Here is a 26663-nt window from a genome sequence, read left to right on the forward strand (position 1 = left end):
TGTTTTTTTTTTGTATTACAATTAAAACCATAATTCCTAATCTTGTGCAATATGTAGTATAAAGTTTTCGTATACAAACCAATTCTTGCATTATCCTTATTTATTATTTTAAATTAATAGCCTTTATATACATGGTCTATACAAGTATTTTACAAAAGGTTTGCGTCTAGACTAACAGCTTGCAGCTTGAAGCATCGAAGGAATGTAAATTTCATGTAACGCTTGAATTGTACGGCTTCCTTGTAAATAAAAATGTAGAAAATATATAAAACCGTTAAGGATATTTTAAAATATAAGAATTTTATTGAATGAAAGTCATATAAATCCTAAACGGAAACCCCTTTAAGCTGATCCTATTTTTAAGGAACTCATAAAATCAAAAGTAAATAATTATTAATCAAAAGAAGCTCAACCCCAAAAAACTTGCTGTGTATAAAGGATATAAAAAAGATTTTGAAACAGCCAAAAATAAAACCAAACAGAAGTATGTAGCAAAGCAATAAACTCCATCAATTCTGCGTGCAAGAGATTACAGTTCATAAAAGTTTACATCGTGATAACAGAGTTCCGTGTGCGAAGTCCTTCGGGGGGGGTGGATGTGGGTGGGTCCTGTTCCCACAGGACTCGCTCGCTATAAACAGTCGAAACTCAACAGGTTTAAGCTCAGTTGGCTGTGGGCGCTCCTCGCATTCAATCGCGGAAACCGAAGGGGAAAATACGGCAAATACGGAAAAACTCCCACGTACGGAAAACTCACATTGCGGGACCTAACGACACATTCCTCCTACTTGTCGCTAATAGATAATTGAATTTTTGTCATTGTTGTGTGTGAATTTAATGCGCGGCATTGTGCAATAAAAATTAAAGAAACTTTTTATGTGCGTGCTGTGCAATTGATTGGGAATCTGCCGGAAATAGCACATAAAGCCGCTCAATACGTTACAGATGTGGAATATAGCACATGTCTTTTGAGTTCTTTTTTTCCATTATTTCCGAGTGTGTAGGCAATTAGAACTTTAATCAATAAATGTGCTCAAGATAAGTGTGGAAAGTCAACCAGCCATCGGACATTGCGACAACAGAAACAACAAAGGACGAAGGATGTGTGTCCACATAGATACAAAAACTCAGGCCATCGCGCAAATTGTTTACTTTGGCGCTACACTGAACGAAAACCCCTGTTCCGCCCGGGGAGCAGCAATCAAATGTGCTTTCAATTAAACTCAAAGCCCCCACCCCTTTGCTAAACTCCCACCCTTTACGCAACGCTTGGTTGCTTGGCTGCTCATCCATCAAATTTGTCGTCCTCCGTCGTCCTGACGTCCTGACGTCCTGACATTTGTTTGGCGGCCAGCAAATGGGCGGCAACGGGGTGGGGGCGTGGTCCGGCCACCCATACATATGTGCTTATATGCCATTCTTTGCAATTATTCTACGAGCCCTCCTCATTACGGCCCCATTGAAACTCAACAAGTGTCGCCGGAGTGAAACTATCAGATACAAATTGAACACGCAACAATTATGTACAGTCCCAGTGACATTTGCCCTGCTAATACACTGCGAAAAAAGCCTACCCAAATCTTCTTTTTGTTTTGCTACTTAAGTTACGAAGTGGGCTCATGTTTATAAGAAGCCATTTTCCTTTTTAATTATTAAAATACTTTTATTTAACAGTCTTAATTTAACATTTAATCAAGAAAGGAGTTTCTGAAACACAAAAATTACCTCTTGCCCGACATTTTCTCTCAGTGCAGCAATCGGGTTTATGAGGCACTGGCCCTACACATCCTCGCCTGAACAATCAGCAATATGCTAAATGGAAAAGCGCACAAGTCCGGCGAGAACCCTGACCCTAGCCCTTGCCCAGCGGGCGGCAGTGGCAGGATGCCGACCCCCAGCGTTAAGATCGACATTAGCACTTGCCAATCGAACCGCCCGATGGAAGGGCGAACGGCTCCCGAGGATGTGAACCCTACGGGGGAGGGTGGCCTGCTCCTGGTGCCCACACATCACAATCTGCAGCTCGATAAAATTTCCGTGCGCTCGATTAGTTCCGAGGATATATCGAATGGGGGCAGCGGAAGATGTTGCAATGCCGCCGCCCGTAATCCGGCCATAAAAACGGGTCGGCGCCTGCAGCTGATGCAGGTGAGTTTCCCCAACGGCCACCTGTAGATACGCCCCTACAGGTGCGGAGTACCAACTTATCCGGAGCAGCATAAATTAGCGCCCGCGTATGCATCTTAATTAGAACGACTGGTCAGAGTCACGTGCCTGGGCAGCCACAGAGTGCGTCTAATGAATGTCGCGATTAGCGGGCCACGATAAAGACTAATCACGGCACCTGTACCGCCTTTACCCACTTGGCCATTCATTGGCTTTGCCTCTGCCGCTGGGAATTAGCTCCAGATAATGTCGAGATTGGTCCGGACTCTTTCGCCGCAGAGCACATATTGCTGGCAAATGAAAATATATGGCACAGTGGGTCAAGTCCTTGTAGGGATTTCCATTTGTTATGCGCCACAAAAAGTTGGTAATCTACAATCAATCTATCTGCATATAATATCTTGGTAACTAAGAAAAGCATGGCTTACTTCCTATTTAACTAGGAAGTTAAAATTTCTGTTTACCTACAGGGTATTGAAACCCCTTTTTACTATCAGCTTAAGACCTACTTTTAAAGATTCCTTTTGTTAAAACAAATTCCCAACTCCCCATCCCACTGTAAGCGAAAGTTCACTCATTGACATGCGAATCCATTTCCAGATGATAATACTACCATTTATACCAATACTGGCATTGATTGTGCAAACATCGGTGACACTGCAAGAGATCCTGGAATACCGTTCCGCCGTCGCCGACATCGAGACGCAGGTGAGCACAGGTGGTTGGGTCAGTGGGCACGAGGGTTCCGTGTGGATGGACGAGTGGCTGCGTCGCGATGAAAAGAAGCAAACAAAAGCGAAGGCGACCCGGAAATTGTTTCTTTGAGGCGTAATTATAATTTATTACAGCGATTCAATCAAACGCCAAGTATGTAGATGATAGGGCGAACCCATGACCAGATTGTTCAATGTTCACTTGACCATCGAGGCAAACCTTGAAATGGTTTGTTTGCTCAGGTAAGTGCCGTGGAAGTCCTTGTGAAGGGTTCCGGAGCACGAGCTCGTGGCCAGGCACTCAACTAAGTCCTTCTGCCCGCCCACTTTCCCCATTCGCCCACTTCATCTATCCATAATGCAAATGCCAAGACTTTGCAGAGAAATATGAACGAGAGAGCGGAAAGTATTGAACGTACTTACATATATGGCCCAAGGGGGTTGAGGCGGTGGAGGACAAAGTGAATTGATAAGGACGCAATGCCAACTATGGTAGACAGTCGCCAATGCAGGATGGGAGATGGAAAGCGATGAAAAGCGATGGAGTGTGGAAAATGAGGAGGAAAATGTGGGTGGTCTATGGAGGGGGTCCTTGAATGGGGTCACGTAGTTAGAATGCAAAACACACTATAAACAAATCAAAAAAAAAGTATCCAAGTCATCGAAAAATAAGTTTCAGTACGCAGATAAGGAAATTACGCTGATTCTACACTTAAGCCACTTCCAAAAGATACAGCTACTTAACATTCATTATCTTTACCAGCTTAATTCATCCTTAAAATGGCTTTCGATAAGATAACTGGGATTTCATAGATATTCATTGCGGTCTACTGACCATTACACACTAATGTATATTTGATTATATCCAATACTCCGAAAGAGTGTATAAGTTGCTCATGTTTATTTAATATGAAAGTTTTAGTCATGGCAGGCAAAATGTGAGGGCAATTAAGGTCTCCTAAGCTGGTATCTTGGCCTCGAAGACAGCCGAGGTATTGAGACAAAGCTGGGTCTTGAAGATCTGCAGAGGAGCCTGGCAGATGTGGGGTGCCCATTGGGTGCAGGGCTTAACCGTGAGGCGGTGCGCACTCAAAATGGCTTCTTCGGGAGTCATGGTGACGTTTGCCATCAGGGTGAGACAATCGCCGGAGGTGGCATTGGGCTGACCGGCGCTCCAGGGAAGGTAGAGGGCCTTCTCCCCAGTGCTCTGCCAGTAGTAGTCGGCAGTTCCGCCCAGCTTATTGCCGGATGTCCAGAACTCTGGCTGGTAAGGTGCAATGATCGGCAGCCACTCGTTGATGTCATTGAACTCCGTGGGATTGCCAATGCTCAGAAGTCCGGCGTTGAGGGATCGACAGTGGCGATCCGACTCGTAGAAGTTCTTCCAACTGCGATCCACCAGGAGACACCTATCCGCCACCTGGGTGAAGTTGGTGGGACAAACGGCAATGGTGTCCTCGCTGGCCACCAGATAAAGTTGACCAAAGGCCAGACTGACCAGTGCGAAGCAAACTAGCTTGGACGACAACATCTTGAGTAACTGACCCGCAACTGGCCACTCGAACTCTTTTATATGGCTCCTTATAAGCCGGGCCAGCGATAAGTCAGATTTTTGATAAGGATTCGTAAAATATTCGCGTGCCCCTGTTATCATTTTCTTATCAATCGAACCCAGGTGTCGTAGTAGTACCAACCCACAATCGCTTGACTACAGGGGATAATTTTATTCTTAGGGAGAATTCCCTTGTTCAAAGGGATTCCCCAAATGCTGGCAATTATTATAAAATCTGTCAAATGGTTTCTGACTCACTTGTTTGTCTGTTTTCCTAAAAAGCATTTAAACTTCTAGAATAAGCTAATTTGTTTATCAACACTTTTGCAATAAACCTTGCCATAAGCAAACAAAAGAAAGATAACATATCATATAAAGCTTTTTAATCTCTTTTTCAAATATTTTTATTCAATATAATCACCTAAGCTTACAGCGAAAATAACTACAAAATAGTTAAGGTTTCACATGCCCGTCTGGAAATTTAATAATATAAACCTTCTTAACTGTGTTTTGTTTTAGGATATAAACTTGTTTGAAATGGTAATTAACTTTCACTTTTATATGAACTATTGACTAGGGTTTATCTAAAGTTTTGCTTGCAAATGTTGAAATATTTATTTTAACTTATAAATCTTTGACATCTAAGAAAAGCAAACACGTATTGCCAATTTGGGGGAAGGGCCTTCAGTTGACCTAGGCGGGTACCTTGGCTTCGAAGAAGGCAGTAGTATTAAGGCAAAGCTGGGTCTTGAAGATTTGAAGAGGAGCCTGGCAGATGTGGGGTGCCCAACTGATACAGGTCTTCACGGCCAGGAGGTGCTCGCTCATGGTGGTCCCTTCGGCAGTCATGGTGACGTTAGCCAGCAGTGTGAGGCAATCGCCGGCGGTGGCAATGGGTTGGCCGACCTTCCAGGGAAGGTAGAGGGCCTTCTGCCCAGTGCTCTGCCAGTAGTAGTCGGCAGTTCCGCCCAGCTTATTGCCGGATGTCCAGAGCTCCGGCGAGTAGGGTGCAACAGTTGGCAGCCATTCGTTGATGGCATTCAACTCCACTTGATTGCCTATGCTCAGAAGTCCGGCGTTAAGGGATTGACAGTGACGATCCGACTCATAGAAGTTCTTCCATTTATTATCCAAGAGGAGGCACTTGCCAGCCACCTGGACAAAGTCGGTGGGACAAACGGCAATGGTTTCCTCGCTGGCCGCCAGGTAAATGTGACCAAAGACCAAACTGGCCAGTGCGAAGCAAACTAACTTGGACGACAACATCTTGAGTAACTGATCAACTGCTGGGCAATGGAACTCTTTTATATGGCTATTCAGCTGGGGGCCAGCGATAAGTCCGATTCTTGATAAGGATTCGTAAAATAATGGCGTGCCTCCGTTATAATTTTGTTATCTATCGGACTAAAGTGTCGTAGTAGTAGCAACCCGAAATCGCTTTACTACAGGGGATAATTACATATATACTTAGGGGGAGTTCCCTTATTCGAAAAAAAAATCTGTCAAATGGTTTTTGACTCATTTGTTTGGCTTTTTTCCTTAAAAGCATTTAAACTTCTTAATAAGACATTTTGATAATTTTTGCATAACAAAAAAGATAGCATATATTTAACATTTTGAAATTTTTCAATATTTTTTCATGTATCACTAATTACATGCGAAATATTAAAATAATTAAGTTTACATGTCTTTAAACTGTCTTTTACTGTATTTTTTTAGATAAAATTTTTTATTGAAGTGCAATAACTTTTTCTTTTAATTGAACTATTGACTAGAGGTTATCCAAAGTTATATTATATTTGCAAATTTTGAAATTTTTATTTGAACTTATTAATTTTGAAATTATATACAAATTATTAATCATTTAGGAAAACAAACAATTATTGCTAATAAGGAGAAGCCCCTTCACTTGACCTAGGCGGGTACCTTGGCCTCGAAGAAAGCAGTAGTATTGAGGCAAAGCTGGGTCTTGAAAATTTGAAGAGGAGCCTGGCAGATGAGGGGTGCCCAACTGGTACAGGGCTTCACGGACAGGCGGTACACGCCCGTGGTGGTCGCTTCGGCAGTCGTGGTGACGTTAGCCAGTGCGAGGCAATCGCCGGCGGTGGCAATGGGTTGGCCGACATTCCAGGGAATGTAGATAGCCTTCATCCCGGTGCTCTGCCAGTAGTAATTTTCAGTTCCGCCTAGCTTATTGCCGGATGTCCAAAACTCCTTCGACTGGGGTGTAACAGTTGACAGCCATTCGTTGATGGCATCGAACTCCCTTTTATTTTTAATGCTCAGAAGTCCGGCGTTAAGGGATTGACAGTGACGATCCGCGTCATAGAATCTCTTATTAAAAATATCCACGAAGAGGCACTTGCCAGCCACCTGCACAAAGTCGGGGGGACAAACGGCAATGGTTTCCTCGCTGGCCGCCAGGTAAATGTGGCCAAAGACCAAGCTGACCAGTGCAAAGCAAAATAACTTGGACGACAACATCTTGAGCAACTGATCAACTGCTGGGCTATGGAACTCTTTTATATGGCTTTTTTATCAGCTTTTTGATAAGGATCTATAGCACCCGTCTGGTTGAAGTTATCATTCTCTTATCAATCCAACTAAGATATCGTAAATGGCCTGACTAGAAGGGCAGAGTAAGAAGAATCCCCCTAGAAAGGTTATTCCCCAAATTCTGGCTAGGATGGGAAAGTATATAAACATGCCTATCTGTATTTTAGTTAGGGATGTTAACACTGATTTACAATAAAATAAACTTTAAACTTTACAAAATAAACAATAAACTTTACTTGTGCGAAGGGGTTTACTATACTCGATGCTATGTATCTAAAAGGCACACCCTTCCAGGATCTTATTCATGTGTGATTTTGATTTCAGGTAACCATCGCCACCGACTTGGGAAAAGTGGTCACTCGACTGCAATTGGAACGCTCCGAAGTGGCCTTCTACATTTTCACCAATGGCAGCAAGCAGCGGTAGGTCTTCTTGCGGTTGCGTTGATCCGGTTGTGGATTAATAATCCTTACTCCTTGCAACAGAGCCAACCTCACTTTGAGATTCGAGAATACGGACCACGCGCTGAACAACATGACCACTTGGAGTGAAATCAGTGTTCCCACAGCACCCGACGAGGATGAGGATGATCGGGAGATGATGTTGAATCGGTACGAGTTCCAGAGCCGACTAAACGAATTCAGGGATCGGGTGCGTTTGGAGCCCGAGGAGAGCTCCATCACCGAGGTAATGAACTGGTACACATCCATAAATCGTGGATTGCTCCACCATCTAAATGAGCAGATCAAGGAAACAGATAATAGCGGCGTCTGGCGGTTAGTATAGTTAGTAATATTAGGATAAGCACTTTTTAATACCTCTTAATACCACATTTGTTGTCAAATTTTAAACCTGATACCAGATACCTTGTGGGGTTCAAGAACCTCCTTAAGAGCATTGAGTGCCAGAACATCGCCACCTCCTTTGGCATTAGGTACTATGGACGAGGATCCTTGACAGCTGAGAATTTCGTATCCTATGTGCGTTACGAATTTATGGCCCGTGAGCTGATCAACTCCACACTGAACTACGCACCCATGATTAGGAACATGTACACCAACATCACCAGCACCAAGAGGTTCCATCGCGCCAAGCAAATGTGTGTAGACTGGAGTAATATATTGAAATCTATTCCTGCATGGAGTTCTTTCACAGGGGCACCACTCTGCTGAAGAATAATCCAAATGTGTCAAATGAACGCAGTGCCATTGAGTACTATGAGTTGATGAACAACTATACCGATGATCTGAGAATTCTTCAAAAGGCCCTGCGGCGTCTGATTAAGTATGGCAATTGTACATTATTTTATATTCTTAAGTCCCTTTCGATTTTTAAGGGAGTACGTGGACAAGACACTGGTAGAGGCTGACCGAAAGGAGGCAATTGGCATTGCGATTCTGGTTGTGGTGCTCCTGGTGTCGCCGGTCATCATCGTGCTGGTTAAGAATGCCGCTGCCACGATACAGGTTTTTACCTTGCCCCTGCTAACTGACCATCTTGTACACATCCTTCTTCATCCCATAGCTTTATGCACTTAATCTGTCCCAGAAGGCCAAGGAGCTGAAGCGGGAGAAGCGGAAAAGCGACTCGCTGCTCTTCCAAATGCTACCACCAAGTGTGGCCATGCAGTTGAAACAGACCCAGCAGGTGAGTCTGGCTAAGTGGATGGGTGGGTATTAAGCAGGTCTAATTGACTTCCTGACAGGTGCCCGCCGAGCTCTACGAGGCAGTCACCATTTACTTTAGCGACATTGTGGGTTTCACTGAAATAGCTGCGGATTGCACTCCACTGGAGGTAAAATGCCACTACTTTAATCTGCTCTTATAACTAACTTTCATGTTTTTTATATTTAAGTATAATATTTATTACTTATTTATTACTTTCTCACTTTCAGGTGGTCACCTTCTTGAATTCAATTTACCGGGTGTTCGACGAGCGCATCGAGTGCTACGATGTCTATAAGGTGGAGACGATTGGGGACTCATATATGGTGGCATCGGGTCTGCCGGTGAAGAACGGTAATTTATGCAAATTCAGCTGTCAGTCATTCAGTCATTTAACCCCTCCTGCCGGCAACGTCCCGCTGCTTGACTGCCCCAAAAAGATTTGCGCTAATTTAAATTTCATTTGTGGCCATGCGCGTAATTTATGCCATGGAACTTTCCGCCCCGCTGCCTCCGCAGGGAACAAGCACATCAGCGAGATAGCAACAATGGCCCTTGATTTGCTGGACGCCTCGTCGGTGTTCCGGATTCCCCGGGCAGGCGACGAGTTTGTGCAAATACGATGCGGAGTGCACACGGGTCCGGTGGTCGCCGGCATCGTTGGCACCAAGATGCCGCGCTACTGCCTCTTCGGCGACACGGTGAACACGGCCTCGCGGATGGAGAGCACCGGCGAGGCCCAGAAGATACATATCACCGAGGAGATGCACGACTCGCTGCAACAGGTGGGCGGATTCCGCACCGAGCACCGCGGCCTCATCGATGTCAAGGTAATTGTTTCAAATTTAACTCAGCATTCTCACAACCTAACTTTACTTGAGATGCGTTAACACTGCGTATGAGTAATATTTGCGTTTGAGTAATATGCATAATGCTCATACGTAGCGTTAGCCCTTGGTGAAATCATAATTTCATTTTCAGGGTAAAGGGCTCATGAGCACCTACTGGCTGACCTGCAAGGACGGACCCGTCCGAGCTCGCGAGGAGATCTCGTGGCGGGCGGACATGCAGCCCGTGTTCCTGGACCACCTGAAGCTGCATCCGCCAGCCGACTACAAGCTGCCAAAGCGGAAATGAACAGTTTTCCGACTAGGCCAAATTAGGGTTATCCTTGAAGCCGTGGCCATAAATTCAAGGCGCTTTTCGTTTTTAGATGTGCATGCATTGGTGTCCCGCTCTCTCAATCTATATCTCTCTCTCTCTCTCTCTCTCTCTCTATTTATCTAAGTAACTTTTCTTTACATCTTAAAGTTGAAGTTACACGGTGCATCAAGTGTAGATACAATATCATTTTTATTTCGCTACAAAATATATAAACTTAATTACTTCCTCTGAAGAAGTGCAACTAGTTCACCGTGTACAACAACTTTAAACGCTTCAATGGCCGTCTTTTTACAAGTAATACACAGTGTAAATCACAAGCATGCGGCCAAAATACAAACTTATGTTAATAAAAAAACTGCAGCAATTCATTTTTACTTTACAATTTTATCAAACTGCGTGTTGGTAGTTACACCACAATTTTTTTGAGTGTTTGATGGTGAGTTTAATTTACCGGTTCAACGATATATATCGACGCTGGATCAGCTGGAAGTATGGCCGCACTGCGAAGTGCGATAGTGTGACCGCAGTATCCGAATTCGAACTGTGTCACCGTGTGCCTGTGTGCGGGCGTATGTGTGTGTGTGGGAAGTTACAGAGAGAACAAAGTAAAATTTGAAAAGTTAAAGCTGCAGCTGCTGAGGGTATAGCCAAAATTGGACGAATCACTGCCATGGCCAAGGTTATATCGCAGGACACCTTCGACGATGTGGTGAAGGAGAACGTTGTGGAGTTCTCGATGACTCCCTCGGAGGCGAAGGAGGAGACCATTAAGCAATTCGAAGCACAGGTAAGTCGCGGTATGTCGACATGGTAATTTATCCATTAGATTCACTTTCCTGAATTGGTTGCAGGGCATTAACCTGGCCAACATTATCAAGGACCTGTCCGTTAATCCGCAAACCGGCCAACCCGTCATCAACGAAACGGTGGACAAGATCAAGGAGCACATTGGGCAAAAACTGAAGGAAACAACGGAACTGCTGGAACAGCTGGCCACCTTGGATACTGAATGCAAAAAGTCCTTAGCCCATCGTGTTCTTGCCGGCAAAAATGGAGCCCACGATGCCCTGATCACCCTGCTGGAGGAAACACTCTCTGCTGATTCACCCAACGAATCCGTGTTAATTAAGTCCCTGGAGGCCGTCAACAGCCTGACCCACAAGCAGCCGGATCTGTTTGATGCCGAGGCCATGGCCGTGGTTCTTAAGTTACTGGCCCTCAAAGTGGAGAACGAGGAAGTCACCCTGCTGACGCTGCAATGGCTGCAGAAGGCCTGCATCATGCACGAGATGAACCGCCAGAATATCATGAATACCACCGCCCTCAAACTCATAAAGCCCCTTTTAGCCAAAGGAAAAGACCGCCTGGTGCGTGAGCTGACCGCCGTCTTTCGCTTCCTAGTGCTGGATGATGACATTCGCGTGGAGTTTGGCTGCGCCCACGAGCACGCTCGCCAAATAGCAGGCGAGGTTCTGATCCCCTTGGTGGAACTTTTGCCCGCCTATCAGGATCCCAATGTGCTGGCGGATCTACTGCTGACCATTGGAACACTGGCTGTGCGACAGGAACTCTGTACCGCTATCGACGAGGCTGGGGGACTGAAGTCCGTCTTCGAGATCATGAGCTTGAATGTGGACGAAGTGCGTCTGAATAGAGAGGCCTTAAAGTTGCTACGTGCCCTGGCTGGACATGACTCCGTAAAGTCACACATAGTACAGCAGGGCGTCGCTCCTATAATAAAGCAATTGCTGGAGACGCACCAGGCCAATGAGAACATCGTTGCTGCCGCTTTGGCCTGCGTGACTACGCTAACACTTCGGGTGCAGGAACACAGTGCCGCCTTTTTCGATACCGGCATTGCCGAAGTAATTGTGGAAGCACTTCGCGCCCATCCCAAGCACAAGATCGTGCAGCGAAACGGAGCGTGGGCCATCCGCAATATGGTGTCGCGGTCGCGAAACCAGTGTGAAACCTGGATCTCCTTTGGCGTCGAGGATCTGCTAAACATGGCAATGAAGGAGCACCCCAGTGTGGAGCAGGACATCAAGGCAGCGTTGCGCGACCTCGGCTGTAGTGTCCACTTGCGCGAGGAGTGGACGGGCACGGCGGAGAAAAAAATTGCTGCCTAATCGCACATACATATGCCTTTTGTATTTTTATATATTTACTGCTAACTTATTACTACTGCTTAATTCATGCACTAACAAAATCTGCAATTCTCAATACCAATCGCACGCTAATACCCAACTGGGGGCAGTCTCCTATGATCACATGGCTATGGACTTATTTGCCCAGGTTAAAGTTGCGCAGCGAGCCGGCTTTTAGACGCTGGTTGACATTCCGGGAAAGGACGGTCGAGGATCTGACTGTGGAAAGACTCTCTTCCTCGGCGCGCTGCGCGAAAGGGTCAACCTTCTCGGAACCGCCCATTCCATTGAATACAAAATTGGAGCCCGTCGTGGCCGCCAACCCAGAACTACTCGAACTTCCCAGCAGCAGTCTCGGCTTCTTGAAGATTGAATACTGGGGGAATATAAATAATTTATAAGTGCGAATTGGGTTAAATTATGGCGCATACCTTTTCACTGAGATCACTGCTGGTTTTCCGTATGGTTCCGCTGGACATAGACACACCGCCGCCGACTCCCTTGATGGGCGATATTTTGGACTTGGCCACCCCAATGTTGCCCTTAGTATTAAGAAGATGCGCCAAGCCAACGCTGCTGGATTTGATGTTGAGATATGGGGAGGTGGACTCTTCGATGCGCTTAATATTCTCCTTCTGCGGGGCAGCAGAATATTAGTTGCTGATCTTTTAGTTTATCTGTAACTACTCACAACTGTGGGCGAAATGGTGGTACGCCTCTCCTCCCGTTTAAGGGCCAATATGTTGCTGTTCAGACCACAAGAGGAATTTGGAGAGTCCAAACAAACAGTCTTGGTCTCAAAAGCTTGTAGCTGAAAAGTAAATACTATGTAAAAGCGAAACGGATAAACGAAAGCCCAGCTAACCTTCTCCTGCGCCTGGTAAAGGTCGCTTTCCAAGTGTGAAACGCGCTCTTCTAGCTTTCTGCAATTGAATGAGCGCATATCAATTATAAAAACCCCGTTTGAAATTTAGTGAACATACCGCTTTAGTTCGATCTCCTTTCGCAGATCATTCTGCACCAATTTCACTACGTTTCTGAGCTCCGTCTTTTTGCTCTCGCATTGTCGCAGCTCCCTTTTGAGAGTGGACACCCAGTTGGCTAGGACGTGTGGATCGGCCTCGTTCTTGAGCAGGCGGTCGGCATCCGCCGAGCCAGCCGCCAGAATGGCCGACATGCCTTCCATAGCCTGGATCTGTGATTTTAGAGATTTGTTTTCCTTGCGCAACCCATCCACGACGTGGGCATCGCTCTTGAGAATGCTAATTTGCTCGACATAGCTGCTGATGAGGAAATCCTTCTTTTGCACCTTCTGCTCCAAACCGGCTATGGTTTTGCTGGAAATGAGGAGTTAATCAGTCCCAAAACCTAAGTAAATTTATATAGAAAGACATACAGGCACTTCTTCTGAGTTTCCTTCAGATCACGAATCTGCTGCTCATCCTTGTTGCGCTCTTTTTCGACCATTTTCATAGACAACTTTGCATTGTCCAGCTGCTCCTGCAGTGAACCCACATCGATGCGGCTCACATCCAAGTTTGCCAGATTGAAGTAGACCCTAAATATGTTGCGGGTAGTGCACTTATTCCGGCACTGTGGACAGGTTTTTGATCTGCAAGGCATCTGCGGTTTTATTGTCGGAAATTAGAGTTATCCTTATGAGTTAGTTGTTTACCGATCGAGCCATTGATTTAGGCAGCTGTGGTGGAACATATGCCCACAGACAGTGGCAAAGACCTCGTCGGCCTGTCCAAACAATTCGGCGCATATCACGCAGTTTAAGTTCAACATTTTTGGCACAATTAACTACATAAAAAAAGTTATTACAAAACAACAACAAATAAACGCACGCCGCACAGTTTGCGCGCCCAACGAAACACAGCTGACTGATGGCGTTTTCACCATGCCCCAACAAGCGTAATTCACCACACCAGTATTTGTAAAGAATCGATAGTGCAGTCAGTCAGTGGTAAGCTGTTAGCGATTTCCATTAGAAGCTATTTTCTATTAGAAAAACCATACAATACGATAAATATTTTTTTTTGTTCCAAACACCAGGTTTTGTTATAGACGACAGGCTGGTTTAATAACCAATGGTCAAACTGTAGCTTCTTTAATTTTAGAAGAAAATGCATGTGTGAATATTCTTGAATGATTTATTAGAAGTATAAATATTATATAATCAATACGAAAATTGTATGTACTTTACATATTTTATTCTGACAATCTAGCTTTAATTCTCCGTCTGATAGCTGGACCTATCGATAGTAGCGACAGCACTGTGGCGCTATTTGCGAAAGCACACCGTGCGCTTTCGATAATGCGACAGTGCCATCGGTGCCACCACTAATACACAACTATAAAAGTCGTCGAATAGCAATAATAAATAGGAATAGTTATAGATTTGTGCATTTATTTTCGTTCGTTATTTGCGTTCCAATCGACCGTGGGTCCCAGTGAGCCAACTGCACCTGCACCCAAAGCGGAAGCTGAGCGAAAAGGTGTTTCATTTGGCGTGCGCATTTCGCCACCTTTGTCAACGCTGATTCTTATTTGGTGGACCGACGACCAGCGCACTCGCGCACACACACGTACCAATATAACAGACACTGAAGTGTGTGTGGAAGGGGCAGACAAACAACCGTGCGATAACAACAACAATCGGCAGTGATCGCGGCGAGAAATGGAAATGGCCAACAACATGATCAGCAGCAACAGTGGCGGCGGCGGGAGCAGCAACACCACCACCTACGGCAACAACAGCTACAACAACAGTACGGTGGACAGTGGACACAGTTCGCAGAGTGGCGGTGGCGGTGGCGTAGGCGGCGGTGAGGGATCGGGAGCGGGAGCGCGCCTTCGGGATGTTTGTACCATTCTGAACACTGGCCCCGCCGCCTACCAAATTCCAACAGGTGGCTGTGCTTACGACCACATTATCGCCCTGATGAGGAGCCTCGATCTGCAGGACGATGGCATCGTGCTGAACTCCAAGATCAAGACCATCGAGACGGACTTCTGCAACATAGTGCGCGACGAGTCGATGCTTTGGTATGTGTGCCGATCTCTACCGTTGGTTTCTTTCGCCCATTGATGATTAATCATATCATAAGTAGTGTGTTTATTTGCCACCTCTTTTCGCATATAAATATCCGGTGTAGGTACAGTGCGGTGCGATAGCATAGGGCCAAGGCAAGCTCCCAAGCCGATCAAAGCCACCATATGATAACAAATCTTGTTGCATGTACATATCTACCTGTCGAAAACCGATCATCATAGTAATATTTATGACTTCCCATAACAAGTAGCATGACTAATGGGTTAAATTTAGGAGCTTACGCTCATAGGTTACAGCGTTCTATAAGTTATACTACGAATGAAATGCTTGAATTTTGGGACTGCATTTGTGTATTTTACCCACCAAAAAGCGAATCACTAATCAAGTTCAGGAGTTCATTTGTTTTACGCGTTTATCATTAGCTTGGATTTTTAAAGTGTAACTTTTTCATTTTTCCTCCTACTTCAATCCGAAAAAAACGACTCACAAATATGTGAAAGCTTCTGCATATATTTCAATTTTAATTAATGTTTCAACATCGATTTATAGATCTGAAAAGCACTGTATTTGTATATATCTGTATGCACGAGTTCGTTGTCTGCGACCAGGTTGCTCGAACGTCAGCGTGTCTTGAAAATGTACAACTTTTCATACAAATAATCACGGCCAGCGAGACAACGGCGCCATCGAATCATTTCAAAGTGAACATTTTTCCCTCCGATTCTCTCAGGCTAATGCTCGAGTTAATTGCTGAACAAATAGTTCGCAGCTTGGCCTTATCAAACAATGCTGCTATGCGTTATATCAGCGGGGGTGTTAAATCCACTTGTAGTGTAAACTTCAACATAAAAGATTTTGTAGGAGACTTGATTATTATAACAAACTAATGAATCTTTAAATTTTCGCACGCAGTGAGTCAATGGAGTACCTGAACGACAAGGCGCTCTGCGATGGTGATACGGCGCTAAAGTTCGCCTTGCTCTTCTCGTCGCGAAACTTTGACGCACTGGCAATGAAGGAGACGAAGGTGCGCAGCGCCATGCTCAAGATTCTGGAGACAAACTTCCTCAACGCGGACGCGTATCGGCTGCACGACAAGAACCGGCTGTACAACTCGATCACGCTGCTGGGTGAATACTACCACAGGGTAAGGCTGGCGGACAATAACCCGATCACCATTTTGGGTGAGTCCCTGCTGGACTTGCTTACCCGCGAGCTGAACGACACGTCGGTGGTGCTGGGCACTCGGATCGCCCGTCTGGTGCTTTCACAGATCACGCTGAATGGAGAGATCATGCGCAAAAGGCACAAGGTCGAGATTGACCTACTGCTCTTCCACATACGCCGGCATTTGATCATGCAGCCCGCGCTGACCGCTAAGGTGAAGGCCATGCTACTGATGGTGCTGGACCTCTTTTACAGCCACTTTAAAAATATCGGCCACGACCTGGAGGCAATGTACACCAACTTCTTGGTGGTGGAAGATGGCGAAGAGGATGGGGTCAACAACAACGGGTCCGGGCCCCAGGACCTCGCCGAAGATGGCCGCTCACAGCAACTCCAGCATCAACAGTCAGAGAACGGCAGCAGCGCCAACACCTCCGCCCAGGATCAGGATGCTTTGATCCGCGTCCGTCGGCAAAGAAGTGGAGCGAACAGGTGTGCGAGGATTCCTTTTGTGAGATTGGCTACGGTGAGGCGGATCAAGGCGACGATAGATACTCAGAGTCTGGACTCTCGTATCCAGGTAGCAACTCTGCTTCACTCGGCCACCGTCGTCGCGGATTTCAACCTCGTCAAGTACCGCGTCCTCTGAAGTCGCATCAGGCACAACAGCATCAGCAACACCAACAACCGGCCAGCATAGAGTATGTAATAAACCTTATCTATATAAGTGTAATTCCACATATAGCTTATAATCAATCACCACTTAACATTCATATAGAAAAAGTACTATGACTGATAACAATCTTTTGAGGGGCTTATATTCAATATGATGATTAATTAAAGTTTTGTATATATTTATAAAAAAGTGTAACTCAAAGGTCTATTGCTATTTATTTATAGAGACATTTCCAAGATTGATTCAAGTCCTTTAAGTAAGTCAAGGATAAAATATTTAAATAACACTTTTAATTTCAAAATGTTTGCAATCTTAATTTACATTTCCGAAGTAATTTTTATTTTGTGTGTTTAAACTGAGTGTTGAGTATTTAACTGAGGAGTTAAAATTACTTTATAACTTTATTATTTAATATTTACCAATTTATGTGGTATTGTCGGTTTTTCACAACTTCCGTAGATGTTAGTAAAACAAAAGTTGAAAAATATATAATTTCTTTTCATTTCATTCATATTTTTACGTTGTGCCGAAATTTATTTAACTTTAGATACTAACCACACATTTTTGTACAGCGCCAACTCCGACCAGTATCCATCCATGGCCAGCAGCGAGGATCGGGACGAGAGCAAGCCGCTCCCTAGCTGGCGGAAGACACGCTTCAACCGCAATCACGACGGCGACCAGAGCAACGGACGGTCGCGCGACCAACAGCGGCGGTACAGCGTGAGCGCCGAGGATGACCACCACAGCGTTCGGAGCGAAGGAGGCGGCAACCTGCGACTGTACAGCATCCACGACCGGAGGAAACATTCGCAGGAACGCATCGAACGCAATATGACTGGCGGTGGCAACTACAACAGTATCGTTAACTCGAATTGGGATCAAAGGGATCGCGATGATCGCAGTGAGCGCTCTTATATCAGTAACTACGAGCGCGGAAACAACTATAAGCGAGGTGGGCGATTTAACAACCGCAACACCTACGACAAACCGCCAAGATTCCAGAAACAACAACAACAACAGCAGCAGCATCTGCAGCAACAGCAACACCAGAGCGGCAACCACAAAATACACAGCGATACCTGGCGGCGCTCCAACAATGCGATAAACAGTGGCTACCAGGACGAGAACTGTGCGTACAACTCCAACGGTCCGGAATCGAATAGTCGCAGCTCCTCTAGGGCTCGCACTCTGCCGAGGCCGCCAAAGTCGCAAATGGATAAATCCGGTGGCTATAGGTATAATCAGAGCCCCACGCATGCAGGCGGTGGGCCTCGATTCCCGCGTTACAGTAGCCAAAGCAGTTTGGCCAGCGAAGCGTCCAGCTCGTTTGATCGTCGCCAACAGACATCGCCCCAAAATCAGCAACAGCATCCGCACCAGCGGCACCGCCATTTCACACGCCGCTCCCAGCCAGACATCCATCAGCCGCAGAACGAGGAGAACTGGCAGGGGCAGGATAAGGGGCAGCCAGCATCTGGAAAGGAGGAAAGCGAGCTGGTGCGAAATGCCCAGCAAACCACCAAGTACATGAACTATTTGTCAGCCCAGAAATGAGACTGTCGGACCGGTGTCCAGGCAGCAAATAAAAATCTAGTTTATACACTTAATGAAGTCATCCCTCAGCCACATCCGCATATACTTAAATTGTCCTTCAAGTCTGTTTGGATGTTTTTCGTTGCACCCCGCATTGTTTTGCCGTTTCCTAATGGATGTGTATATCCACGTAGACTGTTTTCTTTTTATTTTGTCTTTAACTGAGCTCAAATGTTAAACCAATACGAAGCAATTTAGACCAACCACAAAACTGATCCAACTCAAATCCAGGCTCAAACAATATTAAACATGCATGCATTACACATCGGAGCCAATCAATTTGTAAATAGCAATTATATATATAAATGTCTTATGTAGTCACACACAAACCACACCACATAAACACTCCCACACAAAATACAGTCACACACTCATTTTTATATTTATATATACAAACTGTTTAGAAACTAAGTACAAAGTCAATGAAACAACAAAAATAATCCTATTTCTATTGAAAAGTAAAAGCCTGTTGGTAAAATGTTAAAAGCATGTTGAACATAAAATTTGTATTTTAGCTAAATATATACTTATATATTAAATGTCATGTTATAGTGCAGGCAATCAGCCGATTTATTAAACGAATTATACAAGCTTACGTATTTTTAAAGCATATTTTGTGAGGCCCTCTGTTGGAACAACAAAGCCAAGCCGGAGTGCAGAGAGAAACATGAATTGTAGAGTTAAACGAGTAGTCTTATATAGATACTTAAACCTCTTTGTTTAGGTATAATCAATATGTTCGCAACATGCGTAGGTTCAAAACACTAATCAGAATATACATAGCGCCTAACACATTTTGAATAAAAAAATTACATCATTATTAATTAAGCAGTTTCTTTTGAAAGCTACTCAATGTTATTGAGGAAATCACCCGCAGCACATCGAGTTTTAACTCCAATACGCGATGTGGTAAGTACATCTTCTCTTTGGTTGTGGGTGACTTATCCCATTTTGGTTTCCAGAGCTTCCGTGGGTAAATGGTTATAGGTAACATTAATCATATACAGGGCAAAACTTTGTAAAATCCGTACTTAGCAACAAAGGTTTATATTTTCCCATCTTTTATAAAGCGTTGCATACTTATTAGAAAAACCCTCTTCAAAACAAAATGTCCATTTCTTAAAAGGAGTTATCGTTTATGGGAACTTACCACTAAAAAATAGTCCAATTATATTTTGGAACAATAAGAAATATATTAAATAATATAACACAGAATTATACAATAAGGCATACGAGATTTAAGATATCAGCAGCATCATCGCTCGGCCTGGTCACGTGGGGTGACCACAAGGACTTCGTAGGTGTTCACGCTCACCTCTTGACCACGATGCGGCATGTACATGAGCTTGTGGGAGGGATGCACTTTGCCCAGACGCAGGATGCCCTCGTAAAGTCCGCGACCCGTGTAGGTGCCCTCACCCAGCTCAGAGTAGCCCGTCTTTAGCGCATCCTGCGGATAAGATCCATGCTGTCCGGGCACCCACTTGTGATCACAGTCGGTGAGCACCAATATCTCGACATCATCGGTCAGAACTCGGGCGCTACAGCTGTGCGAACCGTAGGCAGCCTTCTTTTCCGGTACATAAATAGCAGGCAGGAGATCGTCGTGGTAGTATCCTCTGGCCACATAAGTGGGTAGCCCGTCTTCGTTGGTGCCGCACTGAACCGCTCCCTCGGGCGGCAGGTGGGCATCCGGAAAGCTGCCTCCGTCCAGATCTATGGGCACCCAATCGATGGGCAGCTTGGGCACTTCGGTGTCATCAAATTCCGGGGCCTCGGCGAAGTTTAGGTACACTCGGTGCACCCGTTGTCGGTCGCAGGTGCTTCTGCATTGGGGGCAGGTCCTGGATCTTTTTAGCCAGCGGGTGAGGCAGTCCTTGTGGAATACATGACCGCACCGGGTGGTTGAGAAAATGATGTCGTTGGCCCGGAAAAACTCGTTGCAAATTGCACATAAAATGTTAAGCGAAGGTGATGAGTCACTAGGGGGTGCAGTTTCCGCGATTTCTCCGGCGGTAGTTTCCATTTCAGTACTATTACTTTCCATATCTGCGTCTTAATAGACACTGAGCTATGAAGATTTATGGCTCCAAACTTTTAGTACCAATTTATTTCACAACAATGAGCGGATAACGATTCATATCAACTTTCCTGCTTTATTAGAGATGGCCTTTGGAGAATACCAAAATATACCAGAAAACTGTTATTTTCATAAGTTTGAATCTTGATTTAAAAGTTTTTTAATCAGCTTATAACATTTAAACAAGTAAAATGAGGGTAAGGGTGTTAATCAGTGTTAATCATAACTCTATGTTGGCTAAGTAAATTAGGTGCGCAATCGATTTGTGCTTCTCTTAGTAGAAGGGGGAATTCCGATGACATTCAACATTCCGAATCTGTTTTAAAACATTTAATTGTGTTAGAGCTTAAATGCACAAAGGCACTAAATTTATCGTTCAAGTTTGACAATAATAAAAAAAATAACTTACGACTGCAATAGGAAAGTCGATTCCAAGAAAAGAGGATAGGTGTATATCGCCACCCTAGATAAAATATTGATCAACGTCTTGCCCGTTCTGTACAGGTAATAAGGATTACATTACAAAATAATAATAATAATTTTACAACTGCGAAAGAAGCGAGATTAAAAATAATGTATTATAACCTTATACCTATGTAATTATTATATATAATTTCGAATTTTATAGCTTGAAAACGAAGAAAAGCTCTACAAATTTTCGACAAATTTTAAATTTTATTTCAGTTAACGGTTGTATTTGGTATTAATCAAAATTAGCTATCGATAAGTGGCACCAGGTACTTACGATACGCCATCGATCTGGCAACGCCGCGCGGTACGTGGCTTCGGGACACGGAAAACAATTTTACAGGAAAAGCTAAACAAATTATGTACAATTCGCAATAAAATCGAAAAGATATAGGGACAGACACCAGTCGGGCAAGAGGAGCACAAAAGGCTTTATGAACTGTAAGTGCCTAGGACCAGATTCCCTTTTGTTTTCCTGCGTTCACCCGAATCCTTTCACTTTTAATTGCTAAGTTCAGCATACAACTACAAATGGGTATTCAGCTGATTTACAGCTAGTGCGTTTTCTCAATGGCAAAAATGGACTTTTCCCAACTTGCCGCCACTTCAATAGAAACAAGAAATTGTGCACATAATGTGCAAATTTTCTGTTTGTTTTGGTTTGCCAAGATACAAACAATACATGCATACGTACGCAAGTACATAATACATACGTATATGTGTGTTTGGCACACACACATACGCATAAACTGCGCTCTTTGTTTGCCGCCTATAAATAAACGCCAAAAAATGCGTACTAAATTATGCCATTTGTTGCTATTTACCTCTGCTTTGTGTACGTCAACAAAGCGTTATTATATAAACAGATACAAATCGGCAATCAGCTGTTTCTAACCAGAAAACCAGAAAAGCATTGTGATACGAAAGCTGGAATTTCATGGCTTTGTTTATTTGATTGCTTATTGTTAAACAATTTTTGAAGTTGATAAGCCATACATTCATATGTATGTATGAATAAGGCCATTTCACTATTAAACTAAATTTTTAGAACAGCTACTTGGACTCTCTTCCTGTGCCCTCTTCTGCATTCCTCCAAGCCTCTCTTTAGAGATCTAAGATATTCACACAAGTGGAGCAAATATTGCATCATGCGTATCGGGGATTTCCCTAATTTATTTAGCTGATATGTTCACTCGCAGCATTTACATGATTATGTTTTGGCGAATTTTGTTAATAGCTTCATAGTACGTTTAAACAAAAACCATCTGCGTATGAGTGAATTTTATAAAAACAAAGATTGGGGAATTCTTGCGATTTCCTGGAACTCTCTTCCTGCGCTCTCTTTGTGTGCTTCACACTCTCTCTCTTTTCGGAGAACGCAACTAGAGCGATTATTGCACCATGCGAAGCTTCCTATTTCATCATCCTCCTGGGCTGCTATAAAAGCAGAGGCGCTGGCTTCTTCACTTGTATTTCATCATTACGATGCGAGCAGTAAACACGCGCCTAAGGACAAATGCACAACTAAGCCAAATGGGCGTAGGATAGGTTGGGATTACCACAGCAGTTTCCAAGCGGCAGCATCTCCTAACCGGATACACTTGCTCCCTAATTCTTGCAGAACTCATCAAACATCAAGCATCACCATCGACCTGCACACTCACACACAGATCCCAATGATTCCAAGGATACAGTGAGGATACCGATAACTACCAGCACCATGAATAACATACAGAGCGTCCCTAATGGCGTGGCCGTGCCCGTAGGCGTGGGCGTGGGCATCAAGTCGGCCCGCAGCAACATTTTCAATGTGGATGGTCTGCCGCAGCAGATGGCCGCCATGAGTGTGGACTACTCCAGCATCCGGGGCAAGGATGTACTGGTGCAGCCCACCGACGAGCAGATGGAGCTGCTCCAGAAGAGGCTGCAGGACCGCATAGCCGACAACTGCGGGGAGACGATCTACGAGATTGGCGTAGGCGAGGGTGAGTGCAACAAAGCTGAAATCCCATTCGAGAACTGATCTAATGTGTTTGCCTTTTTTTCTGATAGATGGCAGTGACAATGGCCTGAATCCGGAACAGTTTGAGGCCTCCGTGGCCACGCTACATCTTCTAGCGGCCAACATAGATGCGGATGTGGTCAAACTGCGTGAGCGGCGGGCAGAGAAAGGGCAATCGGCGCAGTTCCTCATCCGTAAGCATATCGAGACTACCGACTTTATGGAAATAAGGGTTGCCGTCGTTGGCAATGTGGATGCGGGCAAGTCCACATTACTGGGCGTGCTCACGCACGGTGAGCTGGACAATGGTCGTGGACATGCCCGACAGCGACTGTTCCGGCACAAGCACGAAATCGAAAGTGGACGCACCAGCTCTGTGGGCAACGACATTCTCGGCTTCGATGGAGTGGGCAATGTCGTTAACAAGCCGGACCACGGCCACCTGGATTGGGTGAAGATATGCGAGAACTCAGCCAAGGTGATTACCTTCATTGATCTGGCGGGCCACGAGCGCTACCTGAAAACCACCGTCTTTGGCATGACCGGCCATGCTCCGGACTTTGGCATGCTGATGGTGAGTAACTTCCTTAGCTTTTGTAGCGTGTCATTACTCTGGATTTCCTCATCACAGATTGGCGCCAATGCCGGCATCATTGGCATGACTAAGGAACATCTCGGTCTGGCCTTGGCTCTAGCCGTGCCCGTTTTTGTGGTGGTTACTAAGATCGACATGTGCCCGGCAAACGTGCTGCAGGAAAATATGAAGTTGCTCTTTAAGATGCTCAAATCGCAGGGCTGCCGCAAGGTGCCGGTTGTGGTGCGTTCGCACGACGACGTTGTCCTAAGCGCTACGAATTTCGTTAGCGAGCGTCTGTGCCCCATCTTCCAGGTGTCGAATGTGACCGGTGATAACCTGGAGCTGCTCAAAATGTTCCTCAACCTGTTGAGCACACGGATGGCCGGCTCTGAGAGTCTGCCGGCCGAGTTTCAAATCGACGATGTATACTCGGTGCCGGGCGTTGGAACTGTTGTGTCCGGAACATGCCTGCAGGGCACTATTCGGCTAAACGACTGCCTGATGCTAGGTCCAGATGCGGTGGGTTCATTCGTGCCCATCACCATCAAGAGCATCCATCGAAAGCGCATGAATGTGGCACGCGTGCGCTGTGGCCAAACAGCTAGCTTTGCGTTAAAGAAAATAAAGCGCGCCTATCTGCGCAAGGGCATGGTAATGGTGTCGCAGGATCTCAAACCGCAAGCCTGTTGGGAGTTCGAGGGTGAGATACTAGTGCTCCATCACCCGACGACGATATCGGCGCGCTACCAGGCCATGGTGCACTGCGGCAGCATTCGCCAGACGGCCTCCATCATACACATGTCGCGCGATTGCCTGCGAACGGGCGACAAGGCGCATGTGAAATTCCGGTTCATCAAACAGCCGGAGTACATACGCGCCGGTCAGCGACTGGTTTTCCGCGAGGGACGCACCAAGGCGGTCGGCAACATACTACGTCCCCTACCAAATGCTGCCGCTAGCCCGTATCGCCCCAAGCCCGCCAAGATGCAGTCGCGTTCCCACAACGGCGGCAGCAACGGCAGTAATAACCAGCACCGCCAGCAGGGCCAGGGCAGCTCCTCGGCAGCCGGATGCAGCAAGGACAGCGCCGACGAGAAGCAGAACGGCGACAAGCGTGAGGGTGGCAGCCGGCGGGGCGGCAAGCGGAAACGAAACAATCGCCCGACTCCGTCCGGCGGTGGGGTTGATCCATCCAATGGCTCGGCCGCTTTGGGTCTACCCCTTGGGGAGAATTCCTCAACGCCGTCCTCGGCTGATGTCACACCGGCCGTTCTCACCGAGTGAATCGCGCCTCCTTCAAGTTTTGTTCTTTCTAGTTTTGTAAGCTAAAGTATTTTCGAAATTCTTAAAGAGCATTGAATGAATTTATTTTGCGACCTTCTAATCTAATGTGGCACGTGCCCCAATAAACTATTCCGTGTCCCGTTCTCGTCCACTGTACATTGTGCGAAATGCCAAACCAAATTCTATATATTTTTGTTTGTTTACTAGACTTAAAACAACCGACATCACTGCAACTTGGATTTTATTTGTCTTTTCATTGAATAAACGCAGGTTAAATAACCTTAATTATGTTATTGTCCTTTGAAAATCTTTCGTTGATATTAATTTACCTCTCGATAAACTGAAATAGCCGAGACTTTTTTCATTAATTTCAAGTTGAGCTCAATGAAGAATCTATGTAAACTAAAAATGATTGCCGCCGAAGCAGATAAAGTTGTAAGCGTTGTAAATGCAGACATTAGGTTACTATTTGATTCCTTTGTAAAACTATAGTTTCAGAATGACAATCTGAATGGCTCTTTTGTTCTTTAGACTTAAGATAACTCACTAAGGAAAATGGCAGTGCATAAGGATTTCTTTGTTTCTTAATTACCTTAATAAAAGCAATTTCAAAAATATGACTTACTTTCCTAACAAGGTTGCTTATAGCCCGATAAATATAGAGTTAATGCAGTGAAGTTAATGTTCTGGCTTCAATGTTTATTCATCTGTGTTTACTAAAATTTATCTTGCCGCGTATATACAATTGCTGTAGTTAACCAAGTTAATTACTAAATCCTAGTTCTTTTTCTTGTTACTAAGCTCCTTCTTCACACCCTCCAGCTCTTGTCGCACGTTGTTTTTGAACATGTTAACAAAGGATCTAGAATTGACAAAATGCTCGTCAGATTGGAATTCTGCTAATGAACCCCTCCTCACTTACTTGAAGCGCTCCGGCGTCATCTCGTGCAGTCCCTGCTCCCTGGCCAAGTCTTTGGTGCGGTACATCAGGGAAACGACCAACTGGGCAGCCCGTCTCATGGGATAGCTCTCCGCCATGCGCTGGATGAGCTGCTCGTTATTGGCCAGGTAGCGCATCAGCAGTCGCAGCACCATCTTGCCCGGCTCCTTGTTTTACTACCACCGCCTAGAACTCTGTGTCCTTGTACTTGCGAATCAGCTGCTGCTTGAGCTTAAGCTGATTTCGCAACAGTTCCAGTCTCTGTTGTTGCTCCTCCTTATTGAAATCGATCCCGGGCAGCTGGCGAATTTGCTCGCGCGCCGATTCGAAGCGTTTTTGCAGCTCAAAGATCTACAAAACAAGTATATAGCTGTGGGAGCTTATGGCGATCCAAGGACTCACCTTGTGGTTGCAATCCTGGGACTCGCGCAGCTTAACGGCGTTCTCCAGCGGATCCTTCTCCACGCTGAAAGACACAAAGGCACCAGGTTATATAAGGTCAGACATTAAGTGCGCACTTGTTGACGAACGCTGGCGGTTTTCGGCCATGTCCGGACAGGGGCAATAGCCTCCAGAATCCGTGATGGGCACTCACCAGCGCACAATGTCGTAGATTATCGGCAGAATCTCGATGTCCAACTGGTCGACCGTCAGCTGGCACTGACCACCACCGATTCCGTTGGATGTTTGCGTCTCCTGCGATATGGTCGGCTCAAAGGGGGAGTTCGAAGTCTGGACCAGGCCGTCGGCGGTTAGGATGGGTTTTCTGTCCTCGATCTGGTTGTTTGGCGACAAATCCATCATAAAAAACACGAATCGAATTTGCAGCGTCGGAATCAATAGGACCTTACC

At 45.4% G+C, this 26663-nt stretch overlaps 11 protein-coding genes across 12 annotated transcripts; 4 read left to right on the forward strand and 7 right to left on the reverse strand.

The window, feature by feature from the left end:
- The first annotated feature begins 675 nt into the window (after positions 1-675).
- LOC122612851 lies at positions 676-9789 on the forward strand. Its single transcript, XM_043786710.1, has 13 exons — positions 676-742; positions 1750-2148; positions 2767-2874; positions 7312-7409; positions 7473-7763; positions 7850-8086; positions 8143-8271; positions 8324-8453; positions 8512-8634; positions 8693-8782; positions 8883-9006; positions 9172-9482; positions 9634-9789. Exons 2-13 carry the CDS (start codon positions 1810-1812, stop codon positions 9787-9789), a joined length of 2136 nt encoding a protein of 711 aa, XP_043642645.1. The 5' UTR covers positions 676-742; positions 1750-1809.
- On the reverse strand, positions 3730-4414 carry LOC122612854 (C-type lectin 37Db-like). Its single transcript, XM_043786712.1, has one exon. It carries the CDS (start codon positions 4408-4410, stop codon positions 3838-3840), a length of 573 nt encoding a protein of 190 aa, XP_043642647.1. The 5' UTR covers positions 4411-4414; the 3' UTR covers positions 3730-3837.
- Positions 4855-5716, reverse strand: LOC122612853 (C-type lectin 37Da-like). Its single transcript, XM_043786711.1, has one exon. It carries the CDS (start codon positions 5695-5697, stop codon positions 5125-5127), a length of 573 nt encoding a protein of 190 aa, XP_043642646.1. The 5' UTR covers positions 5698-5716; the 3' UTR covers positions 4855-5124.
- LOC122612855 (C-type lectin 37Da-like) lies at positions 6201-6917 on the reverse strand. The gene has a single exon (XM_043786713.1). It carries the CDS (start codon positions 6913-6915, stop codon positions 6346-6348), a length of 570 nt encoding a protein of 189 aa, XP_043642648.1. The 5' UTR covers positions 6916-6917; the 3' UTR covers positions 6201-6345.
- Positions 9790-10371: 582 nt separating the features above from the next.
- On the forward strand, positions 10372-12055 carry LOC122612849 (armadillo repeat-containing protein 6 homolog). Its single transcript, XM_043786708.1, has 2 exons — positions 10372-10603; positions 10668-12055. Exons 1-2 carry the CDS (start codon positions 10487-10489, stop codon positions 11943-11945), a joined length of 1395 nt encoding a protein of 464 aa, XP_043642643.1. The 5' UTR covers positions 10372-10486; the 3' UTR covers positions 11946-12055.
- On the reverse strand, positions 11943-13852 carry LOC122612850 (E3 ubiquitin-protein ligase TRAIP). The gene is made up of 7 exons (XM_043786709.1): positions 13639-13852; positions 13360-13575; positions 12947-13300; positions 12829-12886; positions 12655-12774; positions 12395-12598; positions 11943-12339 (listed from the first exon to the last, which is right to left on the reverse strand). Exons 1-7 carry the CDS (start codon positions 13752-13754, stop codon positions 12100-12102), a joined length of 1308 nt encoding a protein of 435 aa, XP_043642644.1. The 5' UTR covers positions 13755-13852; the 3' UTR covers positions 11943-12099.
- Positions 13853-14283: 431 nt separating this feature from the next.
- Positions 14284-19288, forward strand: LOC122612489 (GATA zinc finger domain-containing protein 10). Its single transcript, XM_043786146.1, is given in 4 exon segments — positions 14284-15014; positions 15934-16637; positions 16640-16889; positions 17437-19288. Coding segments are annotated over 4 exon segments (2307 nt in total). The 5' UTR covers positions 14284-14646; the 3' UTR covers positions 18422-19288.
- Positions 19289-19676: 388 nt separating this feature from the next.
- Positions 19677-20630, reverse strand: LOC122615031. The gene has a single exon (XM_043789866.1). It carries the CDS (start codon positions 20505-20507, stop codon positions 19716-19718), a length of 792 nt encoding a protein of 263 aa, XP_043645801.1. The 5' UTR covers positions 20508-20630; the 3' UTR covers positions 19677-19715.
- Positions 20631-21290: 660 nt separating this feature from the next.
- LOC122615028 (GTP-binding protein 1) lies at positions 21291-25436 on the forward strand. Of its 2 annotated transcripts, none has more exons than XM_043789861.1 (4): positions 21291-21449; positions 22630-22993; positions 23061-23584; positions 23642-25436. In XM_043789861.1, exons 2-4 carry the CDS (start codon positions 22729-22731, stop codon positions 24869-24871), a joined length of 2019 nt encoding a protein of 672 aa, XP_043645796.1. In that variant the 5' UTR covers positions 21291-21449; positions 22630-22728; the 3' UTR covers positions 24872-25436. The 2 variants fall into 2 exon arrangements, with proteins under 2 accessions (XP_043645796.1, XP_043645797.1); XM_043789862.1 differs by lacking the exon at positions 21291-21449 and adding an exon at positions 22414-22556.
- Positions 25437-25549: 113 nt separating this feature from the next.
- LOC122615033 (protein NCBP2AS2 homolog) lies at positions 25550-25966 on the reverse strand. Its single transcript, XM_043789869.1, has 2 exons — positions 25794-25966; positions 25550-25733 (listed from the first exon to the last, which is right to left on the reverse strand). The coding sequence occupies exons 1-2, from the start codon at positions 25964-25966 to the stop codon at positions 25649-25651; spliced, it is 258 nt and encodes an 85-aa protein (XP_043645804.1). The 3' UTR covers positions 25550-25648.
- A 31-nt stretch (positions 25967-25997) lies between these two features.
- On the reverse strand, positions 25998-26656 carry LOC122615032 (mediator of RNA polymerase II transcription subunit 9). Its single transcript, XM_043789867.1, has 3 exons — positions 26407-26656; positions 26214-26277; positions 25998-26162 (listed from the first exon to the last, which is right to left on the reverse strand). The coding sequence occupies exons 1-3, from the start codon at positions 26613-26615 to the stop codon at positions 25998-26000; spliced, it is 438 nt and encodes a 145-aa protein (XP_043645802.1). The 5' UTR covers positions 26616-26656.
- Positions 26657-26663: the final 7 nt, after the last annotated feature.

The sequence above is a fragment of the Drosophila teissieri genome, chromosome 2R (genome assembly GCF_016746235.2).
Source record: "Drosophila teissieri strain GT53w chromosome 2R, Prin_Dtei_1.1, whole genome shotgun sequence".
Lineage (NCBI taxonomy): Eukaryota > Metazoa > Arthropoda > Insecta > Diptera > Drosophilidae > Drosophila > Drosophila teissieri.